Here is a 16,008-nt window from a genome sequence, read left to right on the forward strand (position 1 = left end):
GTCTGTTGGGTAACGTTTTTTGTCCAGTCTTTAAATCCCATGGCAGACTACAGCCATAATGCAGATTCCCAATTCCCTGTGCACAGGATGAAAATATAATCATTAAGGATAGCTCCGATGCTGCCACCTCTTGCTGAAATAAGAGATAATTGTGAAAGCGTCTCTCAAGGGAAACTAGATGTTGCTCAACAAAATTATTTGACATATGCTTTAAGTTTTGCTAAGGAACAGGTATTTCAAGGATGACTTGTCACAACCAACAGCTCTCCTTTCAGGTAGTTCAGAGAAGACACCAAGAGCATGGTATGTCTAAAGCCTTAAGACCGACTTTCGACAGGGTAGATATGTCTAATTAAAGTACAGTACTTGAGTGGAGAGTTGCCTCACTTGAGACAGGAGGTAACAGCTCATACCTGAAGACATGTCTGTTGAGAGCCTGAAATTGCCTTTCCATAAGCAATGATCAGTACCTGCCTTTCATAGAATAGCCCCTGTAGGAAAGGAGGAAGATAATATTAGTGGTCTCTTAATAAGCCCCTTCTGAATAAATTGAAAAAGTGGGTGGGCAAAATGTGATGTGTATCTACTGATATAGACAAGCATTTGGGGCACTTTTCCCAATGTAGCAACATCCACAAATCTGCAGTCTAAGACTTCTAAACAGTGCGTTTAGCATAGTAGTTAAAATGGGCCATACAATTGCGTGGTGAATAATTAAGCTGTAGTGGTAGCAATGGACCTACCTGCATGGGGAAAATACAAAAAGCATGAGTTAACAGCCTGTTGACACAGTTGCTGTCAAATGACGAATGACAAACGTGATCTTGTTCGTCAGTATGCCAGTATAACTGAAGGCATGACTGTTCCTGCATAAAACACATGCATCTCTAACTCTGCCATAATGCTGGCTGGCTCCTTCCAGATGAACTCAGAATTCAAGTGTAATGAAACAGTTCTTGTTGCCTTGCTGCTGCAGTTGGAGAAAGGAAATACGAAGGTACTGAGTACTGTGAAAGGAAGCCTCCAAGCAAAAGCAAGAGCAACAAACAGAAGTTTTTAATTTCATTTTGGTTACTTGCATGTAGAGAACTTCCCATTAAGTTAAACCTAAGCATGACAAAGACCTTGCACAGCATTGGTTCTAAAGTATAGAATCTAAATTTAGTTGTGGCTGAAACTCTTATGCTGCAAGTAGACTAGATTACTACTAGTGAGTGCTACATAATGTTTCTCCCCACTCCAGTGAAATTTTCAGGTAAAGCCTGAAGTAAAGTCTTGTGACTTAACTAAGATGCTGGGAAGTAGTTACTTAAAACATGAATGTGTAGTAAGGCAGCCTTTGTCTATCCTTGCATTCTTAATTTTGCTAATTCTCTTGGTCCAGAGATGTGATTCTCAAAGACACTGAGTTTTCCAAAGGTATGATAAAAAACAGTCAGATACTGTGGTCACCAGGTGAAATGAGCTGTGCCACACCTCAGATAGGAGAGTATTTACTGTAAACTGGCCAGAAAGCTCTTGCTAGCCTACTCAAATTGCATTGGTGACACTGTTTAAAATCTTCTTCACAGTGAGGGGGTATTTGCAAGGGTTCAGCCAGACTTGTGTGTATCCCTGCCCGTACTGGGCTTTTGTGGTTGCTGGCCCTATACAGATATGTAGTCTGGCTTCCATAGGATGGAGGCAAATGGCAATAATGGAGGGATGACTAGAGCTTAAAGATGACAACTGCCCATCTGGATTTCTGTTACTTTATAGTTGCACAAGTGAGGTCTTGATTGTGCATATTTGCTTCTCCCTAGGCTATTTGCTTTTATTGCCACTTTAGTGGCAATTAACTGAAGTATTAACTTCAGGGTGAGGTGCTTACTGTGGTTGTATAACGCCAGAGTTGGGTGTAGCTCTACAAATTAAACTGAGTAAGTAGGATCACTGACAGGCAGGACTCAGTGCTTCAAGGCTGTTATTTCTTCTTTCCAGAATGGATCTGGGCAGAATGTCCTAAAGCTGTGACTCAGCTCCCAGGGAGAATGTCTTAACACTTAGTCTTTTCCTTCTGTTCTCTAAATGGTAACCTTCCAGATAGAGGTGGTTGTTTATTTAATGGTTCAACTTTAATTCTTTCTTTCCTTCCTCTCTGTTTCTGAAGACCTGATAAATCTAGAGAGGGGAATTATGCTGAAGTCTAAAGACTATCTCCAACTAAAGCTATACTATCAGGCAAGCTAGTCTAGTTTTAGAGTAGAATTCAGTTGGCTTCATTTTACCTGACTGATGTGTGATTTTTCAGTTGGCATGCTCTTTTTTTAGCAGTAGTGCAAGTATCCTGCAAAATCCCTGTTGTCTGCAGTAGTTTTCCCACTTGCTTCTTTGACAGAGTGGATATTCTTCCAGTGATAACATTTCCTAAATTACCATGGCTTCCTATATCAACTTTGACAGCTATTTCTACTCAAAAGCACTTGAAACTTTCACAGCAACACCTATCTTCGCTTGCATCAAACGTTCCCTAACCATAACGGGCATAGCTGACAGAGATCTTTCCCATATGAGCACTTTTATTTACTTTAGCAATGCTAAGTAGATCTAACATTGCTTCTATTAACAGCCAGTTCTCTAAAGGCCTCCATCCTGGTGAAATGGAAATGGAGTCCTCTTGAAGACCTAGGAATTTGTGTACTTCCTAGGTTAAAAATCTGTTAAGCACTGACATCCATCACTCTGTTAGTAATAACTGGATGAGTCAGTCTGTAGCTATTAGTAATGAATTGAGGGAAGAAGGGAAGGCAGGAGTGAAAGGAGTGAAGTTACCCTAAAGTAACTTCAAGATAAGGGTTAAAGCATTAGGTGTAACTAAGGCAAGTGAGGATAAGGTTGTTGAGAGTTACAAGCTTCTAATGCTAGGGAATAAGCAATGTTTCAGCACTCTTATCTGGATACGTAGTATGTCTCAAATGATGTGCTGCAGGTTAAAAGGGGTGGCTTGCTCTGTGTCTGCTTGGCTGGATATAGGGAAAACTAGTGGTAGGTGGCACTTAATCTCTTTGAAAGATGCAGCTGGTAGTGCTGAAAGAAAGTAGAGAAAAATATCTGAGACTGTATAAAAAGCTTTAAAGGGTAAAAAGCTAAAGGTTGACAGATTAAAACAGAGTGATCCAAGTACAGCCTGTGGATGTAGGTCAGTGTGATCTACTAGTTAGGCATTACTGGAGTGAATGTTCATCACACAGTGGCCATAAGTTCATGTTCTCTGTAGCCTCAGATGAATAGATGGTGAGTCAGACTTCCTATATGGTCAGTACTAAAACTTTCAGGCACTAATGGTCTTCAGTGGTCAAAACAAAACTCTACTAGCAGGTCTAATAATGTTTTTTCTTCAAGGTAGCTCAGTCAGTTAGAGCGTGGTGCTGATAACATTAAGGTCGCGGGTTCGATCCCCGTTCGGTCCCCAGATATTGCCTGATCTGGTTGAGAGGTGTCCCTGCCCAACCAGAGAGGTTGGATTAAATCATCTCTAAGGTCCCTTCCAGCCTAGGCCATTCCATGATTCTATGATTTTTCATAATTTATAATTATTAATAGTAAAATACTGTTGTTTTTTTAAAAAAAAAAAAAACAAACTACAGGAAACATAGCTGACCACCAGCTCATCATGTCTACTGAAAATGAAACTACTACTATCAGCAGCCCGCCCGAGCAACAGGCTCCATCAAAAGCACAACATGCAAAGAAGGAAAAAAAGAAAGGTAAGAAATGCTTACTTCTTGAACACCTCTTCCAGTAATTGTCCTTAAACTTTTTCATTTGCATAAAACTAAGATCACAGTTATAACATAGTTAAAGTAACTTCAAGGTTTCAGGCTGACCAGAAGAGTGAGTAAATAAGCTAGTTAAACAAATCTAACCAGAAGGTAGACTTCTAGCAGGAAAGGTGGTGGGTTTTTTTCTAGCTTTAAGTTTTAAAGCTCTCAGTTCCACTTGTTAGTCATCTGCTAAGACTAACAAATTATCAAAATCCCAGGGAAGTGAAAGCCTCCTGAGGAGGTGACTAGACCCAGGACCATCCAGGTAGCTGTCAGCCTGAACTTGAACTCATTTCCTTCACTCCCTCCAGAGTGACAGTGATTTGCTGAGCACAGATACAGATTCTAGTCCAGAGAAGTGAGAAAACAAATCTTGTGAGAATTACTCTAAATCAGATAATAGATTTTTAAAAGATTAGGCTATGTAAATATAACAACCTCATGACATAAGTACATACCTAGGTACACAATTGGAGTATGTTGAGCATGCAAAGAAGAAAAGCACACAGTTGCAGGGAAGTAGTGGGAACAGCAGAAATGGCGAATTGATTACAGGGGTGGAGGCGCTAGGACTTACAGAAATGACGGTGCTGATAGAAAGTTCTAGTACAGGAACTAGGAGATTCTTGCACACCAAGAAGAGATCTGACTACACCAAAATGAGGAGCTAACATCTGAACAGTTTATTGAACATCCTACCATTTTTGTTTGGTATTTTTGCTTAATACTTTGCTGCTGCCTATAAATATTTCAGGCTTTTATGTGGCAAAAAATCATTCTGAAGTCCCCAAATATGAAGTACTGGGCACCATTCTTTGAACTGAGGCCAGACTCTGCAAGAGCACTGTGACCTTACAGGGTCAACCATCTTGCTCTGAACACAGTATTGGAAGGGCTATGGGTTATTAATCAGCTATACTTAAGTACATATTAAAACTGTCCCTTATATGATATATGTATATATTTTTTATAATCTCAAAGCCACAACATACACATTTCTCTATTTTTTTCATGATTTTTGGTTGGTTATTTTTTTTAACATTTCTATGTCTCCAGGACCAGAAAAGACAGATGAATCTCTCTTGGCCAGATTCAAAGGAGATGGTGTAAGATACAAAGCCAAACTGATCGGCATTGATGATGTCCCAGAGGCAAGAGGAGACAAAATGAGTCAGGATTCAATGATGAAGCTGAAGGTAAGGGCTTGAGCTAGCATGTGAGAAGCAACTTCAGGGTAGCCTTCATAAAGCAGACGAAATGGTCACTTTGGTCCAACTTCAAATGCAGCTTAATGGTAGCATAGTAATAACAGCACCATCCTAGATGGGTGCTACTTCTAAAACTGTGACCTCTTGCTCAAAGGACAATGTTTTGCTAATAGCTTGAGAATGCTCCTCTGAGTTTCTTGTACGCATTCAGTATGGATGCTAATAGTATGAGCTTGATCACAAGATTTTCGATTTTGAATGGGGAAGGGGAAATCATGCAATTTAACACTGACCTCGAAGCACAAGTTGACATCCTGTGGCAATAGTGACATCAAGAAATGCAGATAAATCAAAGAATGAATGAGACCCTGCAGCAACAAAGATGATCACTTCTGGAGTATTGAACGTTTGCATAGATTCAATTGAGCCAGGAAGGCTGTTAAGGATGCTCCTACTGCAGCAGTTTTGTGAGCGAAGATAAGTCTTAAAACTCCTAAAAGACTTATGAAGGAAACACAATCCAGTTATGAGGTATCTCTTCAAACCTAGTCAGGCATATGTTGCAAGAGGAATGCTACTGTAACTGTACAGTTGCATAGAAATAACTAGATTAGCACTAGGACAGTCACAGCAATGGACTCATGAGGAATGAAAGGAAACAAGTTGAAGCTCAGTCTAACAAAAGTCTCATCAATACTTTGCTATTCATTCTCTTTAGGGAATGGCAGCGGCAGCCCGTTCCCAGGGTCAACATAAGCAGAAGATCTGGGTAAACATCTCACTCTCTGGTATCAAGATAATAGATGAGAAAACTGGGGTAAGACACAACTTACTCTCTCAATGTGATCCTTAAAGTAAGTGAGGTACTTGAAGTTAGACCAATCTGAACTAGATTTCTTACCAGCATCATGCCTTCCTTTCACACAAAAGAACTGACTTGTGAAATGGATTGTAATGTTGAAGCCTCTTGCCAGAAAAATAGCTACATACTATTGTAGTTAGTCAAAGGCTGATAAATGGGTCTTGAACTGAAGCCTGATAAAGGTCTCGGCAATTCTAACTACAGAAAAGAGCAGTAGTTATGTTTCCTACAATTTAAGCCAATAGTCTTTCTCGTATCTGTTTTCTTTTGGTTTTTTTCCACCCCTCACCCCTCCTCCCCAATTCTAGGTCATAGAGCATGAGCAGCCGGTAAACAAAATCTCCTTTATTGCTCGGGATGTAACAGACAATCGTGCTTTTGGCTATATATGTGGAGGAGAAGGCCAGCATCAATTTTTTGCCATAAAAACAGCACAACAGGTATGGATCAGACACCCTTTTCCACTTGCTATGAGTAATGATACTGTGTCAACACTTAATGTGAAAAGCGTGTAGTTTTTTGCTAGCAGACCTATAAAGTATAGGGGAATACCTGCACAGATGGATAGATGAGAGGAGGGCAGTAGGAATTGACTGTATCACCAATGGCTTTTATCTTGTTCAACTTCTCTGTAATCCAGAATAAAAACACTTAAGTGGCCTTAATAAACCTTGTTTAACATGTCCGTGCACCATGGAAATGCAATGAACAGAGCCGTTACTATGGGCTTTCCTGTACAGTAAGAATGTTCTTGAGTCAAGAATTCAAGCTTCACTCACAATTAACAGGAATGGTGTTAGAACTCCGGTAGTCTAGATCTCACGGTTCTTTGTCATGTGCAACAGTGAAAAACCTACTCAATTGTAATAGTGTTTTAGGGGCCAGTGAACAGCAGGTCTGGTCCTTCTTCAGTTACTTCTGGAGGGGATTCTGATCCTCCTGTGCTGGATTTATCCCATGCAGAAATCCTGGGTGCGGGTTTGACCCTCTGAAAAGAATCTATACATAAGCAGTATTGGAAACAAGCTATTGCTTAGTTTCATGCAGCCTCTGAAATGACCTGAACAAGCATTAAATATTTATCATTTATTAGCTTGTCATTATAATGTCTTAATAATCATCACTACATTGCCTTGACAAGGCAAGACTTCTATGCAGGTAACTTCTTCATATAAACCCCTGCCTGCCCTCCTGGAGAACCTGTTGACAGTTTCAGACCCCCTACAGGTGGGACTGAGGGGCTCATTTTTGGAGCATGTTGCTACTTTAAACAGCTTTAACACCTTCTCCTAAGCATGTTTTGTTAATTTATCAGTCCTGTGTTGTAGTGACTTCACTGGAATTGTAGATTAAGTGCAAAACTTTTCTGTGTGTGCTCTAGAGTGGAGTCTGTTTTCTCAGGGCTTTTTACCACAGGATGCTGCCTGCCAGCCTATAAGCTTAGCCAACCTGTAGACAGCTCTTGACTTGCTGCTAGTTTTTTTTAAGACATACTTGTCTAGCTGAGAAGTAAAGACTTCAGCTCTACTCTGCTGCAGCTGTACTGTTTGTCAGTTGATAATTCCTTGCACAATTTAGAGAAGTTTGGCTTGCTGTACAGCCTCTTCAGTATAAGTTCAGGGATAAGTAGTACATGACCTAAAATCTACATTTTTTTTTTCAGGCTGAGCCTCTAGTTGTTGATCTTAAGGACCTCTTCCAATTAATTTATAATATGAAGAAGAAGGAAGAAGATTACAAGAAGGTGAGTGAAACTAAGAGAGATGAATTAGTCTGCATAGAAATAAAGCTTCCCTCAGTTTTTTTGTGGCTTTTGAGCTCTTTTAAGACTTCCCATAGAGGTCTATCTAAATCCAGGATCAATTGAAGTTGTTGGTTGGTGGTTGCACCAGTAGTTTGATTACCTCCTTGATCTGGTAAGCTCTCCAAATTGAGAAGCTTTGGATACTCTGCATGATGTTTAGGTACTAAAACCTTTTTGTTTGTTTTTTTCTTCTTTAGAATGAAGAAGCAAGTAAGACTGAGGTAAGCCATTTCAGCATATCCTTACCTGATTATGCCGATATGCTGCTTGCTTGCTTGGTGTGGTGCCGCAACACAACTAGCTTTGATATTTTGCCAGCATTATGGAGGCAATGTCAGATGTTAAATTACATTGTAATGAGAGTAAAAAGGGCATACAGAACTAGTACTAATACTCTTCCTCATACTTTCTCTTTCATTACTTGCTATTTGAATCCGCTTTCTTAAGGCAAGTTTTGATATTCTAGTTATTGCTGACACTATTATTCATCAATTACAGAATGGCAGTGAAGCACCACCTGCTGATCAAGCTGACAAAATGAAACTGGTAGGTTAAATTTTAGAACCGTATGCTGATCTTGAAAGAGTACATAAGTGACTGTTGCCATGTTGTGTGAGAAATACAGTATAGGTGTGCTTACAGTAGAACTGTATAATGCTTAATTCTTGCTTTGGCAAGAATTCTTACAGGTACTAATTCTTTCAATATTTCTGGTTTCAAGGGAGTTGACCAGATGGACTTGTTTGGGGATATGTCTACACCTCCTGATATGAGCAGTCCCACAGTAAGTAGAATCTTGCTTAGCTGTCTTGGCTTTTGCTTTGCGAGCAAATTTATTCCTAGTGATAGAACCTAGTTTTACTATGTTAGTCCTGATTTCTCGTTTCACTGAGACATATGTTTAGCTATCAACAGTGTACTAGTGTCTTGGGGCTATACGTAGTATCAACCTAGTGATTAGTGTAGCTAATGTCGTTCTCATCCAGCAGGTTCATTTGAGACTGTGTGGCAGATAATCCTGTATTGTTGTATAGAATCATAGAATAGTTTTAGCTTGCAAACCCTTGTTCTACTCCCTTTGGCCTTGTTCAGGGACATCTTCCACTAGACCATGTTGCTCAGAGCCCCATCCAACCTGGCCTTGAACACTTCCAGGGAGCGGGCATCCACAACGTCTCTGGGTAACCTGTTCCAGTGCCTCACCACCCTCACAGTAAAGAATTTCTTCCTAATATCTAATCTAAAGCTACTCTTTTTCAGTTGGATACTGTTACCCCTCATTCTATCACTATGATCCCTGATAAAGTGTCCCCCGTCAGCTCTCCTGTAGGCCCCTTCAGGCACTGGAAGGCCGTTATAAGGTCTCCCTGGAGCCTTCTCTTCTCCAGGCTGAACAGCCTCAACTCTCTTCAACCTCTCCTCATAGGGGAGGTACTCTAGGCCCCTGACCATCTTAATGGCCATCCTCTGGACTGGCTCAAGGAGATCCATGTCCTTTTTATGCAGGGTGCCCCAGAGCTGAATGCTGTACTGCAAGTGGGATCTCACCAGAGTAGAGTAGAGGGGCAGAATGACTTATCTAAACCTGCTGGCCACCCTTGATGCAGCCCAGGGTGCAATTGGCTTTCTGCTCTGTGAATGCACATTGCAACCCTTTCAGGTTTTCATTCACCAACACCCTCAAGTCCTTCTCTGCACGTCTGCTTGCAATCCACTTGTCACCCAGCTTGTATCTGTGCAAGGGATTGCCTTGACTCAGGTGCAGGACCTAGCAGTTGGCCTTGTTGAACTTCATGAGGCTGGCAAGGCCCCACCTCGAGCCTGTCCAGGTCCCTCCAACATCTTGACTGCACCACACAGCTTGGTGACATCAGCAAACTTGCTGAGGACACACTTGATCCCACTGTCCATGCCACCAACAAAGATGTTGAACAGCACCAGTCCCAGTACTGATCCCTGAGGACTGCCACTTGTCACAGGTCTCCATTTAGACATTGAGCCATTGTTCACAACTCTTTGAGAGCAGCCATCTAGACTATATCTTACCCACTGAGTGGTCCACCTGCCAAATCCATGTCTCTCCAGTTTAGAGACAAGGACTTTGAGTGGAGCAGTGTCAAATGCTTTGCAGAAGTCCAGGCAGATGACATTAGTTGCTTTTCCTTATCCACCAGTGCTGTAACCCCATCACAGTAGGCTGCCAAAAGCCTTGTAGCAGTCTGCCCTGAAGCCTTCTTTCACGCTACACAACCCCATCTCTCCCAGCCTGTCCTCATATGGGAGGTGCTCCAGCCCCCTGTTCATCTTCATTGCACTCTTCTGGACCACCTCGAACAGGTTCATGTCCTTCTTATGCTGAGGGCCCCAAAGCTGGACACAGTACTCCAGGTAGGGTATGAGCAGAGTAGAGGGGGAGAATGACATCTCTCGACCTGCTGGCCATGCTGCTTTTGATGCAGCTCAGGATATGATTGGCTTTCTGTGCTGTGAATGCACACTGACGGCTCATTTTTTGATCCACCAACATCTGAAGTCCTCCTCCGCAGGGATGCTCTCAATCCACTCATCACCCAGCCTATACTTTTGCTCGTCCTGACTCACGTGCAGAACTTTGTACTTGTCCATGTTGAATTTCATGAGGTTTCCACCCACCTCTCTAGCTGGATGTCTTAGAAATACGTACTTGAATGTCATGTCTCTGCTGCTGCGAGAGCTATTAAGAAAGTATTCTGAAGACCCTTAAAGCTTGAGCTCATGTTACAGACAAGTGAATCCTTTAGTCAGTCCCTCGGAGTATGAACCTCAAACTTCTACAGGTTTGTTCTAGCACTGCATGCCAGCATCAGCCATGATAGAATTGGTGCTGTCAATCCAACTGGTGGTGGAGAGATGGCATGTTAGCATCTTCCACTGGCAGATAGCTCTCCAATCTTTCTGAGCCAACTTATTCTCCACTGAATATCTAACACTCCAGACAGAGCCCAGCCCCAAAATTGCAAATGTCCAGCAATTGCTTTTGCAGAGAAGGTGCCAGGAAGGAATGCTAGTGCATTCTATGAAACCAAGACTGCAACGTGAAGTTATATTAAGGCAGTGTGATTTTACACCTTGTCACAATAAACTCTAGAACTAGAAACTCAGACAGGGGTTCTGTACTCAGGTGGAAACCTAGGTCTGACTAATGCTTAATAATTCTATAGTCTCTAGACTGTAGAACAAACATCTGACATTTAACTAAGGCATCTTAAAGGTGCTTTTAACATTGACTTTCTGAAACTAAGTACTTGTGATTTGACCACAGCCAACAGATGTTGCCCTAGTGATTTATAATATTAAGCTTTAGTGCAACTTTACTATGACTTTGAATACCTATTAGTATAATATATTGGATACGAGGATCTCTCCTTTTGCAGCTGTTTTCCTTGAGCTTGTGTACTATGCAGCAAGTCCTACATAAAACTAACTTTATTTTTCTTTCTGAACAAATAGGAAGCTAAAGAGATTCTATTAGTGGATCTAAATTCTGAAATTGAGACCAAACAGACTTTTACAAAAGAGGATATCTTCTTGAATGACATCACAACTTCTCTTCCACAAAAAAAGGCACAGCCACCCTTCGTGCCTGAGAGTTCTTTCTCTACCAATCTCAGCTTCTTTCCCACACCTAATCCAGACCCTTTCAGAGATGATCCTTTCACACAGCCAGACAAATCTGCACCACCTTCATTTGATTCTTTAAAATCTGCTGATCAGAAGAAAGGAACTCTGAGTACCTTGGCACCAGTGGATAATGGTGTTTCAAATGGTGGTATTGACTACTTTGGTAAACAGTTTGACCAGTTTTCTAATAGAACTGGCAAACAAGAAGCATTAACAAGCCAGTGGCTAACTGAGAGTAAGTCGCCTGAAGCAAGAACTCCAAATGGGGTACCAGAGAGAGAACAGAATGGCTTTCTTAAAGCTCCGTCAAACCTGTTCATGGAAGGTCCTTCCAAAGGAGTATCTCTGCAAAGTGAAGTTAAGCTGTATTCTGAAAGCAATATCCAGCTCATGCCACATGAGTCTGTAACAATTAGCCCACCACCACAAAGTACCAAGCCAGGAAGAGGAAGGAGGTTTGTCAAGGTGAACAATGTTCAAGTAATTAATGATGATATGCATGCTCTTACTGAAAGAAACTGGGGGAAGGAAGCTTTTCTTTCTTCACACTGTATAACCAGCTAAATAGCTTCACAACAAACCTACTTCTCTTCTACCCATCATGCTTACTCTAACCCGTCTGTAGCCATGGTACAATCTAACATTTACGAATGCTTTATAGTAGCTATGGTAATTAAATTATATGCTCTCTTCCTTAATGCTGCCATAATTCTGTAAAGATCTGGTGAGTATGCCGCTATATATATTGATGCTTGATATAATGCCAGAACATGTTACCACAGGATCATAGAATGTGTTGTGGAAGGGACCTTTAAAGGTCGTCTAGTCCAACTGCCCTGCAGTGAGCAGGGACATCTTTAATTAGATCGGATTGCTTGGAGCCCCATCAAGCCTGACTTTAAATGCCTCCAGGGATGGGGCCTCCACCACCTCTCTGGGCAACCTGTGCCAGTGTTTCGTCACCCTCATGGTAAAGAAATTTTTTCTAACATCTAATCTAAATCTACTCTTCTCCAGTTTAAAACTATTGCCTCTCATCCTGTCACTGTACATATCCTTGTAAACAGTCCCTCCCCAACACTCCTGTAGCCCCTTTCAGGTACTGGAAGGCCACTGTAAGGTCTCCCTGGAGCCTTCTCTTCTCCAGGCTGAACAACTCCAACTCTCTAAGCCTGTCCTTGTAGGAGAGGCGCTTCAGCCCTGTGATCACTTTTTGTTGGAGCAGGTCCAGAGGGAGGACCACAAGTCCAAGCCCTTCTTGTGTTGAGGGCTCCAGAGCTGGATGCAGTAGTCCAGGTGAGGTCTCACCAGAGCAGAGCAGAGGCGGAGAATGACTTCCCCTCAACCTGCTGGCCACGCTTCTTTTGATGCAGCCCAGGATATGATTTGCCTTCTGGGCTGCAACCACCGACACGTCGGTGTCTCATGTCCAGCTCTTCATCCACAAAAAATGATAGCTGTATGCCCATCAGCTTGTGCTTTCATAACAATGGCGTATTAGTACTAGCTTACACAAATTTATTTAGTTTCTCAGTACCTGCCCACTGAGGGCTATCTCAGCATCTTGCCTGATTAGACACAAGGTGGCTCTGGGTCAGCTGCCTTTTGTTTTGCACTCAAATGATGCAAACCCCTGTTGTTGACCTTGCCACAACTGCAAGCATCACTGCAGACTAAGCAGAATGTTTAGAAGGGTGGAGGACAGAGGGAAGCTCGTTTTGGTAGCACATAATTCAGTCACTTTACGTCTTATTATTCTGCTATTGACTTGTGACTGCTATATGTTATACCCCTCTGATGTCATGCATCATAGTAGGCATGAACAAAATGCTCTCTAAAGGATACATCAAAACTCCCTGTTCTGCTCTAGACTAAATAAAAGTTTGTAGCTGTGGACTAGAAATTCTTGATCATTTTAGCTTGTGTTCTGCCATGCTATCTCACAAAGCGTTTTTTCTTCCTAGGTTGCATCGAATGACATATTTAGCTCAGATTTCTTTGCACCAGCTACAGAAAGCCTTGGCTTGACCAGAGTAGCACAAACGGAGCCTATGACAACAACCCCACAGGACCTCTTCAGAATGAGTTCAGCATCTCCAATGGTCACTCTAGGTTAGTTCACACAGTGAAGGTCTTGCTTCAGTCTAAGATAATATATTAACATGAAAATGGGTTCTAGTTTTCCTATACTTTGTGAGTAGCACTGTGTCCTTTAATGTATGTGCTCTCTGACCTCAGTGGTTAAATTCTGTGAATAGCAGCCTAATCTCTGCGTCCTTAACTGGAACAACTTTTTTTCTAAAAACTTTAGTAGTATATTGTTGCTTCAGGTACATAAGTTTCAAGTGAACCAAGCACAACTTGGAAGGCTACGGTAACACTGCTTAATAATCATTTACACAGAAGTAACTCTATGGTAAATGCAGCTATCAATTTTGTGCTAGGACTAAGTATGTTCCTCCTTCTGTTACATCAACTTCCATTCTGTTCTTCTGGAACTGAAATGGAGAAAAATCAAAGGTGCTAGCCCTCTTTCACCCTCCCCCCAGACAACTTGATTTTTGAGTGCAAATGAGCAGATTTTTACAAATGCTATGTGAAAAATGTTTACTGGTATCATCAGTAGAATTTATACAATCCTGCTTGAGGTTTTCAGATCACAAGTGCTATGTAATCTCCCCCCAGGTGGCATACCAGTAACTCCAACACCATGGAGTACACCTACATTTGCTCAGACTGCATCAGTTTTTCCTGGGTCTGTAATGCCTGCTCAGCCTACAGGATTTACTCAGCCACTGGCCTTTGGCACTCAAGCAGTGCCAAGCTGGAATCAGCCTTCATCTTTTAAACCGGCAGTCTCCCAGTCCTCTAGTATCTGGGCACAGCCAGCACAAGTTCCGTCTAGCTCATGGCCACAGCTGTCCAGCGCTGCCAATCCCTTCCAGGGTAGTGTGTTCCCATCTCCAACACTGCCAGCTCAGACACCATCTGTACTGCCCTCCATGTCAACAACAACTATTCCACCTCAGCCACCACCTAGAACTGCACCTCAGAAGGAGCTATCCAAGAAAGAGAGTGATGCCTTTACTGCTCTGGATCCACTTGGTGATAAAGAGTTGAAGGATATCAAGGAAATGTTCAGAGACTTCCAGCTGACGAAGCCACCAGCATTACCAGCAAGGAGAGGAGAGCAGCAAAGCCCTTCAGGTGCCTCTTGAAGCTTTCAGCAACTGTTTTAGTAGTAAAGTAGACATTTCTCAAGATAGTAGGATAGATCATGATGGCATGGAAGCTAGCAAAGTGTCTGCAAAAATGACTATTAAAATTTTATTTATTTTTTTTTCCTGTTTGGATAGCTGCTCGGGGATTGAGATAGACAATCACTATTTTTTCCCATAGAACTAAAAATTTGATTGAATAGTTACTGAAACACAGTTGAAGGACTGTTGCCCATAATAATGTTACAGAATTGATCAGTGTCAGTGGCCAAGCACTGACACCCAGTACCTAAACTGCTTGACTAAAATGAGGTAAACCAGGTGTGTACAGTGTTAGAAGTCCTGTCTACCTTAAGTGTAGCAAGGGCAAGCAGGAAATAAAATTGTGAGGTCACTCAAAGCACCTTCTAGGGGTATGGGGGATGTGGGTGTTGTGTATCTAATTAGGTAAGCTTTGAAACTGCTATACAGGCAGAGCTGAGTACTTGTTAAAGTTGTGCGATTACAGCACTATGTCTTTTTTTCTTTAGGACCACCAAAGCCTGTTCCCCAAAAAAGTGTGCTGCCAGCGGAAGGCCTATTTGAAAGTCAAGCTAAACTAGACCTTTTCAGTGCTTCATCTGTAAGTAGCAAAAAACCAAAACAAACCAATTCCAACCTTTCTTTCTCCTTAACAGGGCTGCCTGTGTTTGAGCACTGGCTTTGTTTTGGCTTTAGAGGCAGTGGAACAAAGCTTCTTGCATGTTTGAGGCAAATATTTAATCTAACAGAAGATATTTGCTGCAAGAAGGCTAGCAAAGTATGATTCCATTTGGCTTGGGTCCATAACCCCAGCTGCAAGTTCTTCAGTAAGCACACATGGCTTTTCTGGAAGATACCTTGCCTTTGACTAGCATAACTACTAACATGGCTTTAGAGTCCTCTTCTCTCATAAAAGCAATACAGTTAATGAGTAATTAGCAGGGACTCTGCAGTATTCTTTACAGAAGGTTTTTTGGAACAGGAACTAGCTGATTCAGTCATGCAGAGTAAACCTGGTGAAACTGGAAATACACTAACAGCCTATGATCTCTTTCCTTAGGAGGAATCTCAGAAACCATCTGCTGGTCCTTTTGGTGATACTTTCGGCAACCCATTTGCATAGATCAGGTGAGTTTTCCACTAGCAAGACAGCCTGCTTCATTCTCTGAAATTGATCCAGAAAATCTTTGGTAAAGAGCTAGCTGAAAACTACACTAGCTAAACTCTAATGCTTCTCCAAAGTATGGTGGACAGTTCCTAAACGAACACTTCTGCTACAGCACCTCAGATCAGACTTGTGTATAGCTGTATTCTGGCTAAGCCTAGCCAGCTTCACTTTCTTAGAAATAAAGGTTATTTTGTGGACTTGAGTCTCAAGGCCACAATAGATCTAGATTTCCTTTCCTTGAGGAAAGTTAATGAGTAAACATGT

General features: G+C 41.8%; 1 protein-coding gene across 1 annotated transcript; it reads left to right on the forward strand.

The window, feature by feature from the left end:
- Positions 1 to 3,622: 3,622 nt before the first annotated feature.
- Positions 3,623 to 15,699, forward strand: DAB2 (Dab, mitogen-responsive phosphoprotein, homolog 2 (Drosophila)). The gene is made up of 13 exons (XM_009870898.1): positions 3,623 to 3,746; positions 4,860 to 4,999; positions 5,730 to 5,828; positions 6,182 to 6,313; positions 7,537 to 7,617; positions 7,875 to 7,898; positions 8,176 to 8,223; positions 8,399 to 8,461; positions 11,167 to 11,802; positions 13,302 to 13,449; positions 14,023 to 14,544; positions 15,086 to 15,177; positions 15,637 to 15,699. Exons 1-13 carry the CDS (start codon positions 3,653 to 3,655, stop codon positions 15,697 to 15,699), a joined length of 2,142 nt encoding a protein of 713 aa, XP_009869200.1. The 5' UTR covers positions 3,623 to 3,652.
- The last annotated feature ends 309 nt before the right edge of the window (positions 15,700 to 16,008 follow it).

Source organism: Apaloderma vittatum, unplaced genomic scaffold (assembly GCF_000703405.1).
Source record: "Apaloderma vittatum isolate BGI_N311 unplaced genomic scaffold, ASM70340v1 scaffold14206, whole genome shotgun sequence".
NCBI classification, from domain to species: Eukaryota; Metazoa; Chordata; class Aves; order Trogoniformes; family Trogonidae; genus Apaloderma; species Apaloderma vittatum.